At 48.3% G+C, this 16,781-nt stretch overlaps 1 protein-coding gene across 1 annotated transcript in view; it reads left to right on the top strand.

The window, feature by feature from the left end:
* The window catches only part of Fam53a (family with sequence similarity 53 member A), a 35,019-nt gene that overhangs the window by 15,922 nt on the left and 2,316 nt on the right, over positions 1–16,781 (top strand). The window contains exons 4-6 of the mRNA XM_031342677.1: positions 4,801–4,855; positions 7,070–7,833; positions 16,717–16,779. Of these exons, the coding sequence (XP_031198537.1) occupies positions 4,801–4,855; positions 7,070–7,833; positions 16,717–16,779 (882 nt within the window). The remainder of the gene's footprint in view (positions 1–4,800; positions 4,856–7,069; positions 7,834–16,716; positions 16,780–16,781) is intronic.

The raw sequence follows: 16,781 nt of genomic DNA, 5'->3' as shown, positions 1-16,781 counted from the left end.
CCACTGTGCAGAGCCAAAAGCATGAGATGCACACTGTAGGGTGGAGGTAGAGTTGAGCTAGGGGCATTGGACAGAAGCCAGCATCTGTCACAATCATCACTACAAACCAAATCAACCTCTAATACAAAGCTTCTCTACACAGAATTCTGTGGCCTGCTTGCCAGATCGGCCTAAGTAAGTCATCCTGTGACCCTGCTACCCTTTTCCAGGAACCTGTCTCGAGATCAGACAACACAGATACCTGCTTTAGCTTTAGGGAGTGGGTCTTTCTATTTTTTATTTTTTTAACCATGAAGTCAACTGTGTGTCTTTTTGTTAATTTATAATTTGTTTATTAGGTATATTGTTATTGTTTTTGAGACAGGGTTTCACAGTGTAACCATGGCTGGTGAGGAACTAGCTGTAGACTAGGCTGAACTTGAACTCACAGAGATCTAGCTGCCTCTGCCTCCTGAATGCTGGGATAGAGGCATGTGTTACCACATCAGGTGGTTACCTATTTTTAATGTTTAATGTTTTCACCAGATTCATTTTAATGTTTTATCTTTGTTCCATGACTTGAAGCTAACACAGATACACTCTGAGTACAGCTAGGGATTCCAGAAACACAAAGCAAAGAAACTACGCAGACAACTTGTGTGTGATGATGTTGCCCAAGTTGGGCATGCCCAGATTACTGATTTGGGTGTTTATTCTTCCCAATATATTTTTTCATAAATTTACTCTTGGAAAAGTAGATTCACTTTTCAAACTATCCTAATCATAATTAACAGTTTTCTTGGTTTATTGAGACAAGGTTTTTTTGCATAACCTTTTCTGTTCTAGAACTCGTTCTATAGACCAGACTGGCCTTGAACTTACCTGCCTGTGCCTCCTGAGTGCTGGGATTAAAGTGTGTGTCACCACCATCCAGTGACAGTTTTCTAATAACAAAACTGAATATAAGTTTTAAAAGTAAAATTTCAAAAAGTTAAATTTTAATGAAACTAAAAGTCATTAAGCATTTAACGTCTCCGTTGCTATGGCTGTAATGCTAGTCTGGGTCTTTTGTGCTGCCTGTTCGAGCCCCCTTGTGCTAGATGGGGACAGCTTGTAGTGGCAACTGTTCTCATAGAGGGCTACCAGAATGATTCAGCTTTTGAATCCCTAGGCAGCTGAGCTAGTGGATCCTTTATGCAAGGGACCTCACCTAGTCTTGGGGCTATGTTGGGGACTGTGGCTGATGTCTGATGTCTGATTTAATGGACTCTGTCATTATGGCCTCATGATGTGTGCCTGGCCCTGCACCTCTGGTCTTTCTCTACAACCAGTGTCCTCTAGTCCTCCCCTGATTCAGCAGGGCTGGCTCTTCCCATCTCTGCTATCTGTGTTAATTTTATATGGCCACATGGTCTCCTCTTTTCCCAGCTTATACACCCTGAACCTGAGGCACACCCAGTTTTTCCTAGTTTGCCTTTTTGTACTTGAAAGATAGTGAATAGGCCAGCTGTTACAGAAAGACTTGGAAAAATGAGTGGTTGTGCCTGACTCTCACTGCTACCTTAAGGGAAGAGAGGCACAGATGGTTTATGACCATAGGTAAAGGATTGGTGAATGCAGTGGGCTCGTGGAGCGATACTGCCAGAGACACAGTGGGGATCTGTGGTGTGATTTGGAGTGTACATTAAAGATGGAAGGAGTGAGTGAGGTGTTTGGGGCAATAAGGAAGGAACAATTAACAGATAGTGGGAGCTAGAATATCTTCAGACAACAGGGGACACTGAATTTTACATGTGCATCTCAGTTGTGCATTGAGGCTTCTGATGCAGAGCTGGAAAAGTGTTTACATACCTCTAAAGAGGCAGGAGGATAGGAGCCAGTGTAGCTGGAGGATATGGGCAGTGAGGCATGTGGGAAGTGCTTTACTGGCTGAGAGCTTGTTGGTATCACAGAGCGTATATTATGCTGGTTGATTTTGGTCAGCTTAACGTAAGCCAGGACATAGCTTGGAAGAAGTCATCTTAATTGAGAAAATAAAATTATAGGCATTTTCTTGGCTAACGATTGATGGGAAGGGCACGGCTCAGTACTACCCTATAACACAGCAGGCTGAACAAACTGTGCAGAACAAGCCAGTAAGCAGCATTCCTCTGTGGCTTCTAGTTTCTGCCCTGATTGAATTCTTGCCTTGGTTTCTCTCAGTGGACTGTGACTCAAGATATGTAAGTCAAACAAACCCTTTCTTCCCCAGGTTGCTTTTAGACAGGGCATTTTATCACAGTAGAAACCCCAAGACATATGCGTTGGTCCTGGGATTTGACTCGTAGGTGCAAAGGCTTGAAGCAGAAAGATCATGATCAGATCAGGGTCCCCTCCAGCTAGGGGAGAGGATAATGAGGCCGAGAGAAGCAGAGAGAGACCACCACCATCAGTGTTGATCCAGGATAGAGTAAAAGGCTGAGCTAGATGTCAGTGGAAGAGGAGAGCAGACTGTGATGTGGCTGAGCTGGAACAAGCAGCATGGAGCATGATGCTACTGTCCAGATTTGGTGTAGCCCAACTGATTGGTGCCCTTCGTGTTCCCCAGTCATGTCCATCAGTAAGACTGCTGTCTCAGCACATCCACTTTCTTATCTCCTCAGGAGGCTCAGCAGCTGCCTTGTCTCAAGGCCCTAGGATGTGGTGTAATATAGAGGCTGATCCTTGCAAATGGATGCACTCAGCACTCTGCTCTCCTGCATTACACCTACTGTCCTGAGTGTCTGTGCCTGTGTCCTTGGGCTGGCACCTGGGCATCTCATCTCTCACCTAGCCAAAGCCCTGTAGATACTTGCTGGGAAGTGTCCGTCTGTGCTGTGCCAGTCCTTGAATGTGGGCTGAGTACATCTCGTTAGATACAGATCCACAGCTCCTCAGGTTTTCTAGGAGCCATTCCTGTTGGCTAAGAAAAGCCTGTCCTTCCTGGAGTGGGTTGTGTTCTCATGGTGGGTGTATTCTTATACACACTAGGGATGCAGGCTTTGGGGAGGAGGGCTATGAAAACAGTGCAGGTACTTACTAGCTCTCTGGAAGTGGTTGGACCTCAGCAGGAGGACTGCTGGCTGGAGTGGCTCTTGGCCAGATGGAAGGCGAAACCAATATTCTGGTCCAAAGTTGGGGCATTTGCAGGGCTTCGAAAGGTGTAGGTAGCTCACTAATTACGCACGGTGGTGTAAGAGCTTCCAACCACGTGCAGTATCTATAAAGCAGTTTTTTCTTTCCATTTGAGCCTGAGGTTGTCCAGTGCCCACAGAGCCCAGGCTGGTCATAGGTTCACCACCCCCATTCAGCTGTGTTAGGGGAAACATAATCCACTGCAGAGGAAGAAAGACCTGTCTGTCTGTAGACAGCCTATCTGGTACCTTTTTCTGAGTCTCAAACCCAACTTTTTGGTTTTCTTTGAGACAGGGTTTCTCTGTGTAGCCCTGGCTGTCCTGGAACTCACTCTGTAGACCAGGCTGGCCTCCAACTCAGAAATCTGCCTGCCTCTGCCTCCCAAGTGCTGGGATTAAAGGCATGTGCCACCACTGCCCGGCTCAAACCCAACTTTTAATTTACTCTTATTTATTTATTTAGAATGGAGTTTTACCTAGCCCACCTGGCTTTGAACTTGCTATGTAGCCAAACTCCTGGTTCTTCCATTTCCATCTCTGTGGAGTCCCAAGTGATGGATTACAGTCATGTGCCACTATACTTGTCTTGTTTATTGATTGATTGGTTGGTTGGTTGATTGATTGAATAGGGTCTTGCTAAATAGCTCAAGTTCTGGTCCAGAACTTGGAATATTCTTGTTGCCTTGGCCTCTTTGAATGTTGGGATTATAAATATGTACCAAACACCTAGCTTTCTCTATGTGAAGCAAAAGTAGTTCCCCAAAACTTCAGGTGCCATTGCTATGGCATTTCCTGCTAATCTCTGAGGCTGCCAGTAGCTTATATACCTTCCTGGAGGCAGGTCACCCTGCTGTCTGAACCCTTCTCAGTACTGCGACCATCAGGCTAGGGCTTGGAGTCTATATATGGACTGTCATGAGCAGTAAAGGGCTCTCAGGTCTTGGCTCAGCCTATTTTTCTTTTTAAGTTGTATTTATTTTTATTTTCCATGTATGAGTATTTTGCCTGAATGTATGTGCACCATATATCTGGTGCTCAAGGAGGCTAGAAGAGGGCAACAGATTCCCTGGATGGTTGTGAGCCTCTGTGATGGTGCTGGAAATTGAATTGGGATCCTCTGAAAGATCAGCTGCTGCTTGTAATGCTGACCTCTCTCTCCAGCCCTCAGGTCTTTCTGAAAAGTAACTGTGTGGTGAGGCTTGAAAGACCATTAGCACAGGCCATCCAAAGGAGAAGGCCAGAGCTTCAAGAGTCATATGAGGAAGCCTGCAGTGGCTCGGGATGATGTCATTTGTTCAGCTAGATTTTGTTAGGTTAAAAAAAAAAAAACTTATTCTGGGCCAGTAACATGGCTCAGTGGGTAAAGGCATTTGTTGCTAAGCCTGAAAACCTGAGTTTGATCTCTTGGTGGAAGGAAATAACTGATTCCCATAAGTTGTTTGTCATTTTAACATGTTCACTGTAACATATGCACAACCCACCCCTCTACAGCACTCCACACAAAATAAATGTTTTTTTTAATGTTAATTCTTTTTAAGAAAATATATTTTCCAGAGATCAGTGCTTTTAATTTTAAACACCAATGGATGTGGTAGGGAGAAATAGCATTACTATGGTAAACTATTGAGTTTTCACATGAGTACTGAGACTTCTCTCTTGTCACTTTTAGTATTCTGCTGAGAAACTGAACAAAAGTGGCCATTTGTTCCCTTTGGAGATTGGCGGTAAGTGTCTCAGAAGCCCAGGGAGGGTCTTTCTAAGGCTGAAGTAGCTGATGATGGAGCAAGGTGGCATTGAGCCTTTGGTCAGAGGGGGGTCTTGGAGCTGGACTGAGTCAGATAGTCAGAGAAGATTCAGGGAGGCATTTGTGTGGCGTACATGTGGGGCAGGAGGATCATGAGCCACCCTCCCTGTGGACTCAGGCTAGGAGTCAGAACTAGTCTCTAAGCAGGATGAGCGGGGTCAAGGCTCAGCAAAGCCTCTGCTTCTGCTGCTGGTGGTGCTGTGGGAGGAAGCTGAGGACTGTTTCACCTTTTCTGGGAGACACGGGTCTGCTTGTGGCTTCCCTCAACTATCAGAGAAAGGATGATGAGGTAGCATGTGGTTCTGGCTGCCATTCTGCTGTAGTACACACTGGCTGAATGAGGACTCCTGGACCTGCTTGCATTCACCTCCTGACACCTTGCTCTTTAGCAGTTAGAGAGGAAATTGGTCCCCAAGTGTGGGGATAATTCCAAGCAGAGACCCTGGGGTTGGAATTACTCTGTTCTGGTCTTAACAGTTGGAACACCTTACATGGTAGAACCATCTCAGGTTCACCTTGCTGACTACTGGATTACTAAAGTATTGCCAACCTTTTCACAAGCAGCTGGAAGAGGTGAAGTTTCCATCTGGTTCCCACCTCACCTGGCCTGTGCCTTCACTCCCATTTGGCCCTCCAATCCATCTTGCACGTGAGACCACATTAAGCACCTTAGTCCCTGCTCAGAGTTTCTGAGGGCTTCTTATGCACTCTTTCCTCCCCTTCTCCCCTCAGTCTCTTGTCTTACCTTCTTGCTGTCTCAGGTCACTCCAGGGCCCTTGATGTATCTTTCCCCAGAGGTGACGTTGGCTGTTTCCTATTGGTTTCTGTGGCCTGTACTCCAGTGTCTCTTAGCTTGTCAGTGGTTGGAAGCAGCAGGGAGAAGCTGAGTGACCTGTCGGATGCCTTCCCGTTAAGTGAGCATCCTCTGGTCAGGTCTTTGGATATTTGAGTTTTACAACTGGGCTGACTCCATTTGAAGACACCCTCATACCTGACTTTGTACTTATGTGAGGGAGGGCTGGAGCAGGTACCTGCCCTTACAACCAACAAAAGGAACAGGGGCTAGGGCCATGGCAGCTCTGAGAAGCTTATGCAGAGTCTGGGTGCCAAGTTGTACTGAGTGGCCAAGCTGACCAGAAAGGGGCTGGCCTAGGCTAGACACATGTGGAGAGCTCTCCTCTGGGCTATGCCCTGGGAGAAGTAGACTTGTATTAGCTCCTAGGGCGTTGAGTCTTGTGAGCTCTAGTCTAGGCTTAAGGACTCCTAATCCTCCGCAACGGATCTGATGGAAACGGCAGAGAAGCACTCCTTATGCTGCTCTTATCTGTGATGTCCTGGGCACATGGTTTTACAGGGTGACCAGCCACCAAGGCACATGGCAGCACTCTGCTTTAGGGCTGAAGAAGTGGAGGGTTGAGGATACCAGGGAGGTCTCTGTCCCAGTCCACTGTCCAGCAGACAGATGTCCAGGCCAAGTCTGAGACGAATTCACTGTGTATCCCAGACACAAAGTAAAACTCAAATGCTCATCAATCCTGCAGTTACCTCACAAGTCCTGGGGTCACAGGGCCAAGCCACTACACCCAGGTTCAGCTGAATCCTCTGTCTGTAAGAAGATTTGAGACTGGCTGTCCACTTGGGTCATTAAGAAATGAGGCTATTTCCAAGAAGTAGCTTTGTTTGGTTCCTAGCTGGCAAAGGTCTGTCTTTAGAGACTGGCCAGGGATAGTGGTAAAGCATTATAATGACACATCGTATTAATGAAATGGGAGTAAGATCAGAATCAGATTATTTTCAGGAAGAGAGACATTTCCTTACAATCAGGTAAAGCCAGGTTTGGTGGTGCATGCCTTTAATTCCAGAACTCAGGAGGCAGACGCAGGTGGATCTATAACTTCAAGGTTAGCCTGGTCTACATAGTGAGTTCCAGGACAATCATGACTACTTGGAGAGACCCTGTCTCCAAAAACCAAAAAACATAACAAAAAAGGACCAGGTGAAGCCATTCAGATGCCAGTGGCCCATGTGAGCAATAGTATTTTTGTCCAGATGTGTCCATGAGCCTGGGAAGGGAGGCAGAAGAGTGGTTCCCTATTGCTCACCTGTTTCTTCCCACACCTTTGTGTTTCCTTAGTGGATAAAAGTCCCTGGAAGGCCTTACATGGAGGATGGCCCACTGGAAGCCAGGCAGCCTCAGGCCCCTTCTCAGTGGGCCCACATGGTGTGTCTCACACCGAAGGTCTCAAGTGGCAGCTGGAATCCCCAGGGCCCATGGATGCGGGCCGCTTCCTTGACCTCCATGAGAGCACAGGGCCTCCTACAGCACCACCAACCAAGCGGCACTGCCGGTCCCTGTCGGAACCAGAGGAGCTGGCTCGATGCCGCTCCCCATGGCGCCCTGGTAGCTCAAAGGTGTGGACTCCCATCTCCAAAAGGAGGTGCAACAGTGGCGGGAGTGCCACACTGCAGTGCTGCAGTGGCCTGGGCAACCCTGCCCTGCAGGGCACTCTAGTCCCCGGCCTACCCAGGAGGCCTGTGTCACCTGCTGGCCCTACCTCACCGCTGACACCCCGGCCTGCTTCAGCCAGCAGTGGCTTTGTGGATGGCAGTGAGGGCAGTACAAGCTCAGGCCCACCCTGGCTTTCTACAGGACCCTGCCCATTTTCCTCCAGGCGCCGACTGTCCCTCTCACAAGAGCACCTTGTAGATCCAGGCGCTTGCCTGCCTTCAGCCAGCAGCACCCCCACTTCCACACCTGAGTTAGGCCGGCACCATGGTCTGCTCCGGTGCCGCTCACAGCCTTGTGTATTGGATGGGAGGAGGGTCCGGCGCAAGCGGAGACGGGAGGAGGATGCCAGGTGGACGCGCCCATCCTTGAACTTTCTGAAAATGACACGGGTGAGGCTATCTCTTTGTTCTTGGGTGCTTAGGAAGCCTGTGTTTACCTTATTTATATTTGTCTTGGAGTGAGGCTGGTTGTGGCCAACACTCCTGTAATCTTACTTGACTAATTTCTTCTGAGCCTAGGTGCTGTGGAAGGCCAGCTTGTCGGGGAACATGGCATTGCTTGGGTTGGTGAGGATGGCCTTTCTCAGCTGACCTCAAAAACCTCAGCCATACCCCAGAGGCAGAGCTCCTATATGTGTGTCCTGGACCCTGGGCTCTGAGAGGACAAGGAGGGATTGAGTGTGAATTTTCAACTAAGCTGTTTCATTTGATTCAGCCTCATCTCTCTCTCTCTTTTTTTTTTAAAGATTTATTTATTTATTTTATGTATATGAGTATACTGTAGCTGTACAGATGGCCATGAGCCATCATGTGGCTGTTGGGAATTGAACTCAGGACCTCTGCTTGCTCCGCTATGCACCAGAAGAGGGCGTCAGATCTCATCACGGGTGGTTGTGAGCCACCATGTGGCTGCTGGGATCCAAACTTCAGAAGAGCAGTCAGTGCTCTTACCTGTTGAGCCACCTCACCAGCCCCCAGCCTCATCTCTTGAGAGCCCAAATTACAATTTGGGTTGGCAGCTGTCTATAAAAGGGGAAGCCATTCCTGGAGGCTGACACAGAGTTTAGCACCACTAAAAATACAGTCTATTTGCTTGTAATGGCTACAGGAGCCAGAGCTGTTGGCTTGAGCTGTGCTTCATTCAGAGACCAGCAGGCACCTGGGTGTGTGAGCTCTCACACTGTGACACTCCTGGCACATCCTGGAGGTTTTGAGGGAACATTTTAGCTGGTATAGTCAACCACTGTGTCTAGCAATACCACTGCATGCTCTTATGTGGATCCCAGAGAGGTGCTGACTGCTGGGGGAGAGAACAATGAGAATGGCCTCAATGTAGCTGGGAGGGCATATCCCTTCAAATGCATCTGGAGCCTGGGCAGGGTTTCTCAGACCCTCTGAGAGAGTTGGAGTAGAGCCCAGCATCTCCCCCAGGCCCTTCTGGGTTGTTAGGGAGGAGCAGAAGTAATAGATCCTCATGCTTTTTTTTTTTCTCCAGCCAAGGCCTCACTATGGAGTCTTGGCTGGTTTGGAGTTAATGTAGACCAGACCAGCCTGACATTGAAGTCAGAGATTCACCTGCATCTGCCTCCTGAATGTTGGGATTAAGGCATGGCACCCTAGTAATTTTGCAGGAACCAGAACTGTGGGTATTGGGGGAAGCAGTGTTGTCTTTTCTTTGAGTGACTGGCATTAGCAGTTGTCCACCCCTGTCCCAGGATTTTGGGCTTTTCTCCTGTAAATATAACTATGGATGCATGTCAGATTCAAGTTGTGGGTGGTGCCAGGGCTGTCCTCAGTGGAGTTGCTTTAGTGTGTCTGTTGAACCCATATTGGAATGGTGCAGATAGGTCAGATGCTTCAGTGCTTGGGAGAAGCCTATCTGGCAGGCCCAGTCTTGTGGGAGGTAGCCTGGCTCTGCTGATGCCTGTTGTGCACCCTGCTGATGTGACTGTTGACTGTCTTGACAGGTTTTCCAGAAGCTTCTTGCTGGTGGCTGTGAGGGTTGAAAACCCATTCTTTCTGGTATGACTGTAGAGGGCTGATAGAAAGGAAGTGGTGGTACTTTTAGTGTGATGTTGACTGTTGAGAAGTTGGCAACAAGTTCTGGATACCCAGGCTTGCCCTGCTAGCCAGTTCGGTGGCTGTGGCATCACCATATGGTGGTAGCAGGGGGACAGCAGCATAGGATGAGACTGCCAGCAGAGAGGTCCTTGACTTGGTGCTTTTGGGGACAGGGATGACTTATAACAAAGGTGGGCTGATGACCAACATAGTCCTGTTCTGGAGATGCTGTGAACACTCAGGCTTCTTAGGAGGTAGAGGAAAGTAAATCTGGCTAGGATGCTGGTGCTAGGACATTATAAATGGGCTCATTGTGGATGTAGGGTGCCTGAGGGGCCCTGCCTCATCTCTGCTCCATTGTTCAGTCCTCCTTCTGAGTAGTGGCTGTCACCTGGGTGTTCTCTGCTCTGCTCCTTGTCCCTCCCTTCCCCGGCTGTCCGCCTCAGAACTCAAATGTCCTCTGTTCCCGACATGGATGCTATTCTTGTCAGCCTCCTCTTAGTCCCCACATCACATTGTAACTTAAACTCAAATGTCAGGATTGCTGTGTCGTTAGCTGTTGCTGGCTGACAGGTGAACCCAGTTGGTCTGGAAGCATCTGAGCTGTGCTGCCTCTCTATCCTTCAGGCCATGGGACAGGGAGCTCAGCAGGAAGGTTCTGGTCATACTTGGCTGCAGGACCTGCTTCCCAGCTCCCTCCTGTGGCTCCTGATCATTGGCCTTTGTGGGACATATTAATGTTCTTTACCTTTCCAGAGTGGGTGTTCTGAAGAGCTGTCGAGGAGACACTGCAGTGTCTTGTGGGACCTAGTTTCTGTGAGTGTCATGTAGTCCACATGCACCACACTGACCTGCTTAAAGGACTGTCTTGCAGTGGCTGTGACAAGCCCCTGTGTAATCAGCAGGCACTGTCTCAAACACCTGGGATTATGCAGTCAGATGGTGTTGTAGGGACGGGGCAGGATAGTATAGGAGGCTGGGTAAGGATAGCATTGAGGGTCTTTTGTATATTTATGTATGTGCTTATTTTATTTTTTATTTCTGTTTGTATTTATGTGTGGCTGTTCATGTGAGTGGTGCATATGGAATCCAGAGGTCAACCTTGGTAATATTATCTAGTTTATTTTTTGTTTGTGTTTTTGTTTGAGACAGGGTTTCTCTGTATATCCCTGGCTGTCTTGGACTACACTTATCTGTGGGTATAAGGGCAAATATTTATGATACAGTTAGGGATTATGCTAATTTAGTAACTACTTTAGTTTTTTTTTTTTTCTTAATAGAAACAAGGTTTTTCAGTTTCTCTTTGGGTCTGAGCTCATCACCAGTTTGACTAAACCAAGTGACCAGAGGCCCAGGACCCCTGTGTCCCAGTGCTGGGGTTGCAAGCATGTATCATCATGCCTGTTTTTTTTACATAGGTGCTGGATGTCCGACTCAGGCCCTCAGACCTGTGTAGCAAGTGCTTTACCAACTGAGACATCTCCCAGCCCCGACAGGACACCTTAAGCACCTCCCTCACAATGACTTTGAACGTTTTTCTAGATTTTCATCAATTAAGATATCTTGTGGTGGAGTTAGTACCCTGCTTATGAGGGCTGAACCTCTGCTTTCCTGACAGGCACATGGCGTTTCTGGCATGGACACATTCTTAGTGGCAGACTCTTGACAGTGCAGCCAACAGTGCAGAGGTGCAGACCTGTGTTTTTGTATTGTTGAAGCTGCCATCTTCTTACTCTTACCATCGGAATCCTTCAAATGAAAATAGCATCTGAGACTACTAAAAAGCAAAGTCATGAATGCTTGTGCCTCCCTCCCCAGTGATGAGTAGCACTTTACACAGCTTTCTTTAGTTGCCTTTTTATGAACAGAGTGGCACTGGGACCTCACTGGGCCAAACCCTGCCCTAGCTTGGGTCGTATAGTCTAGGCATCTTTGACAGCTGTGGAGTACCACAGTGGCATGATCAGTCATCTCTACCCATTGTCTATAGCACTGTTAGTGTTAGATGCCGTCAATGTAAACACTGAGAGCAGGGCTTCCTCCCCCTCACAGGTAGGATTGCATGAAGATACAGGCGGGCTGTATCTTCAGACCTGCCACCCATGGGTGACCATGCCCACCCACCTTACTTCCCTCATCTGTCTGTGTGAAGTTGTCTCATCATAAACTGGCTCCACATTTCTCCTTGCCCCATCCTCCTGTCTGCTCCTTCTCTGTCCCTGTCAGCTAATGGTCCCCACACCTCCTTATCCTTACCTGCTAGTGTTAACTTTAGGATTGTCTGCTAGGGTTTTTGTTTGTTTGTTTTTTGTTTCACAGATTAAGATAGTTTAAACTGTGTGGCGGGGCACACTTTTAATCCCAGCACTTGGTAGGCAGAGGCAAGTGACTCTGAATTCCAGTCCAGGTTGGTCTATATAGTGAGTTCCAGGCAACCAGAGTTAGTTATATGCGGAGACCCTGTCTCAAAAAACCAAGGTGGAGGTGGGGAGATCAGTTGTAACATATTTTGTAGAGTGAGGTTTCTGTGTGACACCATGGTACCAGTGTGTTGGATTTATGAAGCAGCAGCTCATTGCAGGACGGACCCAGCATGTTGTTCACCATGCCCAAGGATCCGCCTCTTCCCCTGTCTGATTTTGCTCATTGATGCTGGGCTCTTGTGGCTACATCTGACCCGGTGTGGCTACCAGATGTTATTACCTTGTTCTAAAACAGCTGTCCCACCCAGGAAAGTGCTGTCCCATCACCTTCCCTGCAATAGCCAGTAGTTGCCTTGTGTTCTGCGGGGTGTGGCTATAGGTAGGGTACAAGGCTTGCCTTTTCCCCAGTCTGTAGTGGGATATTATGGGTCACTGTGTTCAGGGTGGTCAGTTTTCCTGTGTACCTAGTGTGGAGTACTAACTACTCTTACATCCCCTTCAGCCACTCTTCCATCTTCCTGAGACCTTGACCAACCTTGTGTTTCTGTTGGAGTAACACTTGCCTGGTGGCTGAGCATCTACTTCTGGGATGACACTTTTGAGTTTCCAGTTTGTTGGCTCCGTTCCGTCCTGTCTTTGTTACCAGTACACCTTGATCTCTCAGTTTTCTTCAGTGATGCTGAGGTGCTAGGCCCTCCCCGAGCCCTTCTTACATATTCCTGTCAACCTGGTGCCACTCTGCTGTACCACAAGAATCTCAGTGATTCTTTTGGAGGCCTAGGGATGTCTTACCTCTGTGGCCACTCTGCACCTTGTTGGGAGAGGATGAACATTTTGGGGTGAAGGGGTTCCTATCCTTACATCTTGCTTCCTTCCAGGCTTATCTAGCGGGTGAGATGTTTTCTCTAGTGTTTGGCATTACCTGTTACTTGCTCCTGTTTGACACAAGAGTCTGAACACACCCCATCTTTGAGTTTTATGGTATAGACTGGTGTTGGGAGCCCTGTGTTTCTGACTAGTTCTTTCATGTCTGAGTTCCTGGGAAGACTGCCAGTCTCTGCCTGGAGAGTGGAGTCTCCTGGAACTTGGGCTCTGCCTAGAGAGTGGAGTCTCCTGGAGCTTGGGCTCTGCCTGAGAGTGGAATCTCCTGGAGCTTGGGCTCTGCCTGAGAGTGGAGTCTCCTGGAGCTTGGGCTCTGCCTGAGAGTGGAGTCTCCTGGAGCTTGGGCTCTGCCTGAGAGTGGAGTCTCCTGGAGCTTGGGCTCTGCCTGAGAGTGGAGTCTCCTGGAGCTTGGGCTCTGCCTGAGAGTGGAGTCTCCTGGAGCTTGGGCTCTGCCTGAGAGTGGAGTCTCCTGGAGCTTGGGCTCTGCCTGAGAGTGGAGTCTCCTGGAGCTTAGGCTCTGCATTTGGGAGACAGGTGTTTTCACTTCCCTTATTCCCACTATTCTCAGAACCTTATCCATTTTTGAAATTAATTCTTTCCTGAGAGTAGACCTCTCTTCTTGGACAGAGCTAGAGTAGACACTGCAGGGTGTCTTTCATCTGCCAAGGCAAGGATGCCCCGTGTACCCCTCAGGCTTCTATAACTTGGGGCAGGGTGACACCTGAGGAAGACCCTCTTGGGTGTGTACAAATGCCTATTGACATTTCTTAGCCATCCTAGGATCTTGGCCTGGCACAGACACACACATGGCTAAGCTCTAGGCTTGGCTTACTCCATCCACCTGGCTCAGACTCTGGCTCTACCTTGGGCTGTGGAGTAGCTTTGCCGGCAGGAGGTAGAGTTTAGGTGTCTTTATTTGCCAAGTGCCTTCCTCAGCACGTGGAGAGGAAAGCTCTTGAATGCCCATGTCAGGAGAGCTGTAGGATGGTGTTGTTCTAGAATCCCCCTGGCTTCATCACGGTGAGGAGGGTTGCAGTGGTAACTGGATACAACAGAATATGTCAGTTTGATTCAGCTCCAAAGATTCCTGGCATGGACAGCAGCCTGGCCGGCTGGCCTGTCTGCCTTCTTTTCTTTCTTTTTGTGGCAATAGGTGCTGGGGCTTCCCTTGGGGTATGGTGTCAGTTCAGGTCATGTGGGCTGGTGGGTGGTTTTCCCAGGGATGGTAGTTTTGTGTCAGCTTCTTTGTTGAGTGGCACTTATTTCCCTGTGAATGGAGGAGATTGTCAGAGGCTGCTGCTTGCTGTTGAACTGACCCAGAGGGCAGTGGGGTCCCGCAGTGTTTTCTCACATGTGTCAGACCAGTGCAGAGAAGTCCTGAGGTGAAGGCAGGCTTCTGACTGCACACCCAGGTATGTCTTCTATTGTTGGGATGGCTGGTGCATGCCTAGGGTTTACTGTCCTGCATTTGGATGTTTCCACTGTCTAGCAGGGCCACAGGAAATAAGCTGCAAAGTCTTCCAGATAGTTCAGTGACAGTCAAATTAATTCATCTTGGTTTGAGTAAGGAAATAAATTATTCCTTTTCATTTTGAGATCAAAATCTAGCTGCTTCTATCTTTAAGGACTTGCTTTTTAGAATATTGCTTCTCAAATTAGCTGGCTTTTGTTTTGTTTTGTTTTTTGTTGTCGTTGTTTTGAGCCAGGGTTTCTCTGTGCACCCTCCCAGATAGCCTAGAAATTGAGATGCTGCTGAACTCCAACTCTCCTGAGCACTAGATAATGGCTACACACAACTGGGCACCATATTCCTAGCAGAGTCACTTTCAAACATTCTGCATGCAGTTTGTCTTGTTGAGACAACTAATTCCAGTAAAAACACAATCCTGAGGAGAAAGCTCTGTTCTCCTTGGGCTTACGCGTTTGTTCATTTGTGATGGATCTGTTTCTAGGATCTTCTAGTCAAAAAGTAGCCTTTTGCCAGGAGTTAGCACGTCTGAAGCTCCAGCATTCAGAAAGTAGAAGGAAGAAGATCAGAAGTTCAAGACCACTCCCAGCTACATAGCAAGTTTAAAGCCACCCTGGACTACTTTAAAAGTCCATCCTTATTCCAGACACATGTAGAATGTTGGTTGGTTTTTTTTTCTGTTGTTTTGTAGCACTGATTAGCTAATGTTCTGAAGGCCAGTGTGGCTTGCATGGTCTGTGTCCTGGCATTTGTGTGGCTTTCCTGGTACCCACATACTTCCTAGAGTCCTCATGCAGTGGCACATGGAAGAGGCCAGTTTAAAGGAGCCGGGTGGGGATTATGATGAGGACATAGACAGGGGTGTGTGAAAGGGACTGAGCACTGCAGGAGGGAACACAGGGTCACACCAGGGAAGTGGCAGTGGAACAAGGCCTAGCCATGTCAGAGGCAGGTGGTATGTGTAGCCCTAACATATGTTCATGTCAGGACATGGGTGAATTCTAAGAGACATGTACAGGAATCTAAGGTTGTGGGACAAGTGGACAATGCCTCCAGACTGGTAAGGTTGAGTGAACCCAAACTCCGAGAATCTCAGAATTGAGAACGGTAGGAGTAGGACCAACTACCTTCCTAATTCTCCTTGCTGGGACATGTAACCATGACACCCCAATGAGAGGACCATGACAGTCAGGTATTTAATCCCTGACTCACCCTGAGTAAGGTGTATGCATTCACATTTACCATCAAATAAAGCAGTTTGAACAACTGACTTTGGCTGAGCATAGTCTCTTCATTAAGAATCAGAGTAGTGGGTAGGCCTTCGTAAAGAGCAGCTCCTAAATCTTCCAGCCCCTGTATACTCTTAGCCCTCCCGCGGAATCAAACTGTGTTCCACTCCCCCACCTTCCACTTCCTGCCTGGCACGTGGATACTCTAAGGGGAAGCATGGACTAGGTCCCCCCACCCCTTCCTAACTTCCAGTGGTACACCAGCAATACCTGGGTACACAGGAGACTGGGAACCACAGCAATTGTCCCAAACTCCTCTGTTTCCCACTTTGGAAAACATGGACTGAGCACTCCCATACAGACTGCATTTTGCCTCCCCTGAGTGGTATGCAGGCAACACTCCAGGCACCCCAGCTGCAAGGCAGGACACAGCCCAACATAAGAGGCCCTCTGGGTAGGCAAGTCTTTTTCAATTAGGTGAGCTCTGGTTTGGAGCAGAGACTGGTAGTTGAGTTCACAGAGGACATGCAGACAGCAGAGCCTCTCAGCTGGCTCTTACAGCTCTGTGCCCTGGGTATGCCCAAGATGCTGGCAAGGCTCAGGTGCATACCTGGATAAAGGGTAGTTAGAGGCCTCTTGTGTGTGTTTTTGGCGTAGAGGTCTTAGGATGAAAAGCTCTCCCCATGTTGTGTTTGAGAAGATAAGAGTGAACGGTGGGAAGCAGGATTGAGGCAGTTAGGGATTAAGGGATGAACTATGTGTGTATGTGGGTCTGATGAGTTACAACTGGCTAACCTTGCCTGAAGCCTTTGTTGAACAACTGGGTGGTGTTGGAGATGGGGTACATGAGGACCTTCCTGGATAGTCTGTCTACTGAAAGCAAGACAGATTCTGGGAAGCAACCCTCTCTGAGGTCTCTTGTCTGGGGCTTCCCAGGTAAGTGTTAGGCACTCAGATACCTGGTGTCTCTGGTCTTGATGGGTCCATGCTAGGCTTTTCAGAAACAGTCTAGGAGGCACTATGGAAGGAGCTCTGTGGCCCTGGTTTCTGATGAGGCCAGGGATGAGATGAGCAGAGTCCAGGAAACAGCTCCAGGGCAGTGAATGGTGCTTGGTGACTGGGGTGGGCTAGACACCCTCATAGGCAGGCACAATGTTGTCTTGCACATCACCTACCAGAAATGCCTTCAGCCTTGTGTTTTCTATTGCAGACTTTAAAAAACTCCAAGAGCCTTTGCTCCCTGGACTACGAAGATGATGAGGATGACACCCAAGC

This window comes from Mastomys coucha, unplaced genomic scaffold (assembly GCF_008632895.1).
Source record: "Mastomys coucha isolate ucsf_1 unplaced genomic scaffold, UCSF_Mcou_1 pScaffold22, whole genome shotgun sequence".
NCBI lineage: Eukaryota > Metazoa > Chordata > Mammalia > Rodentia > Muridae > Mastomys > Mastomys coucha.
Note: the sequence above shows the minus strand (reverse complement) of the source record. Positions and strands in the feature narration are given on the sequence as shown.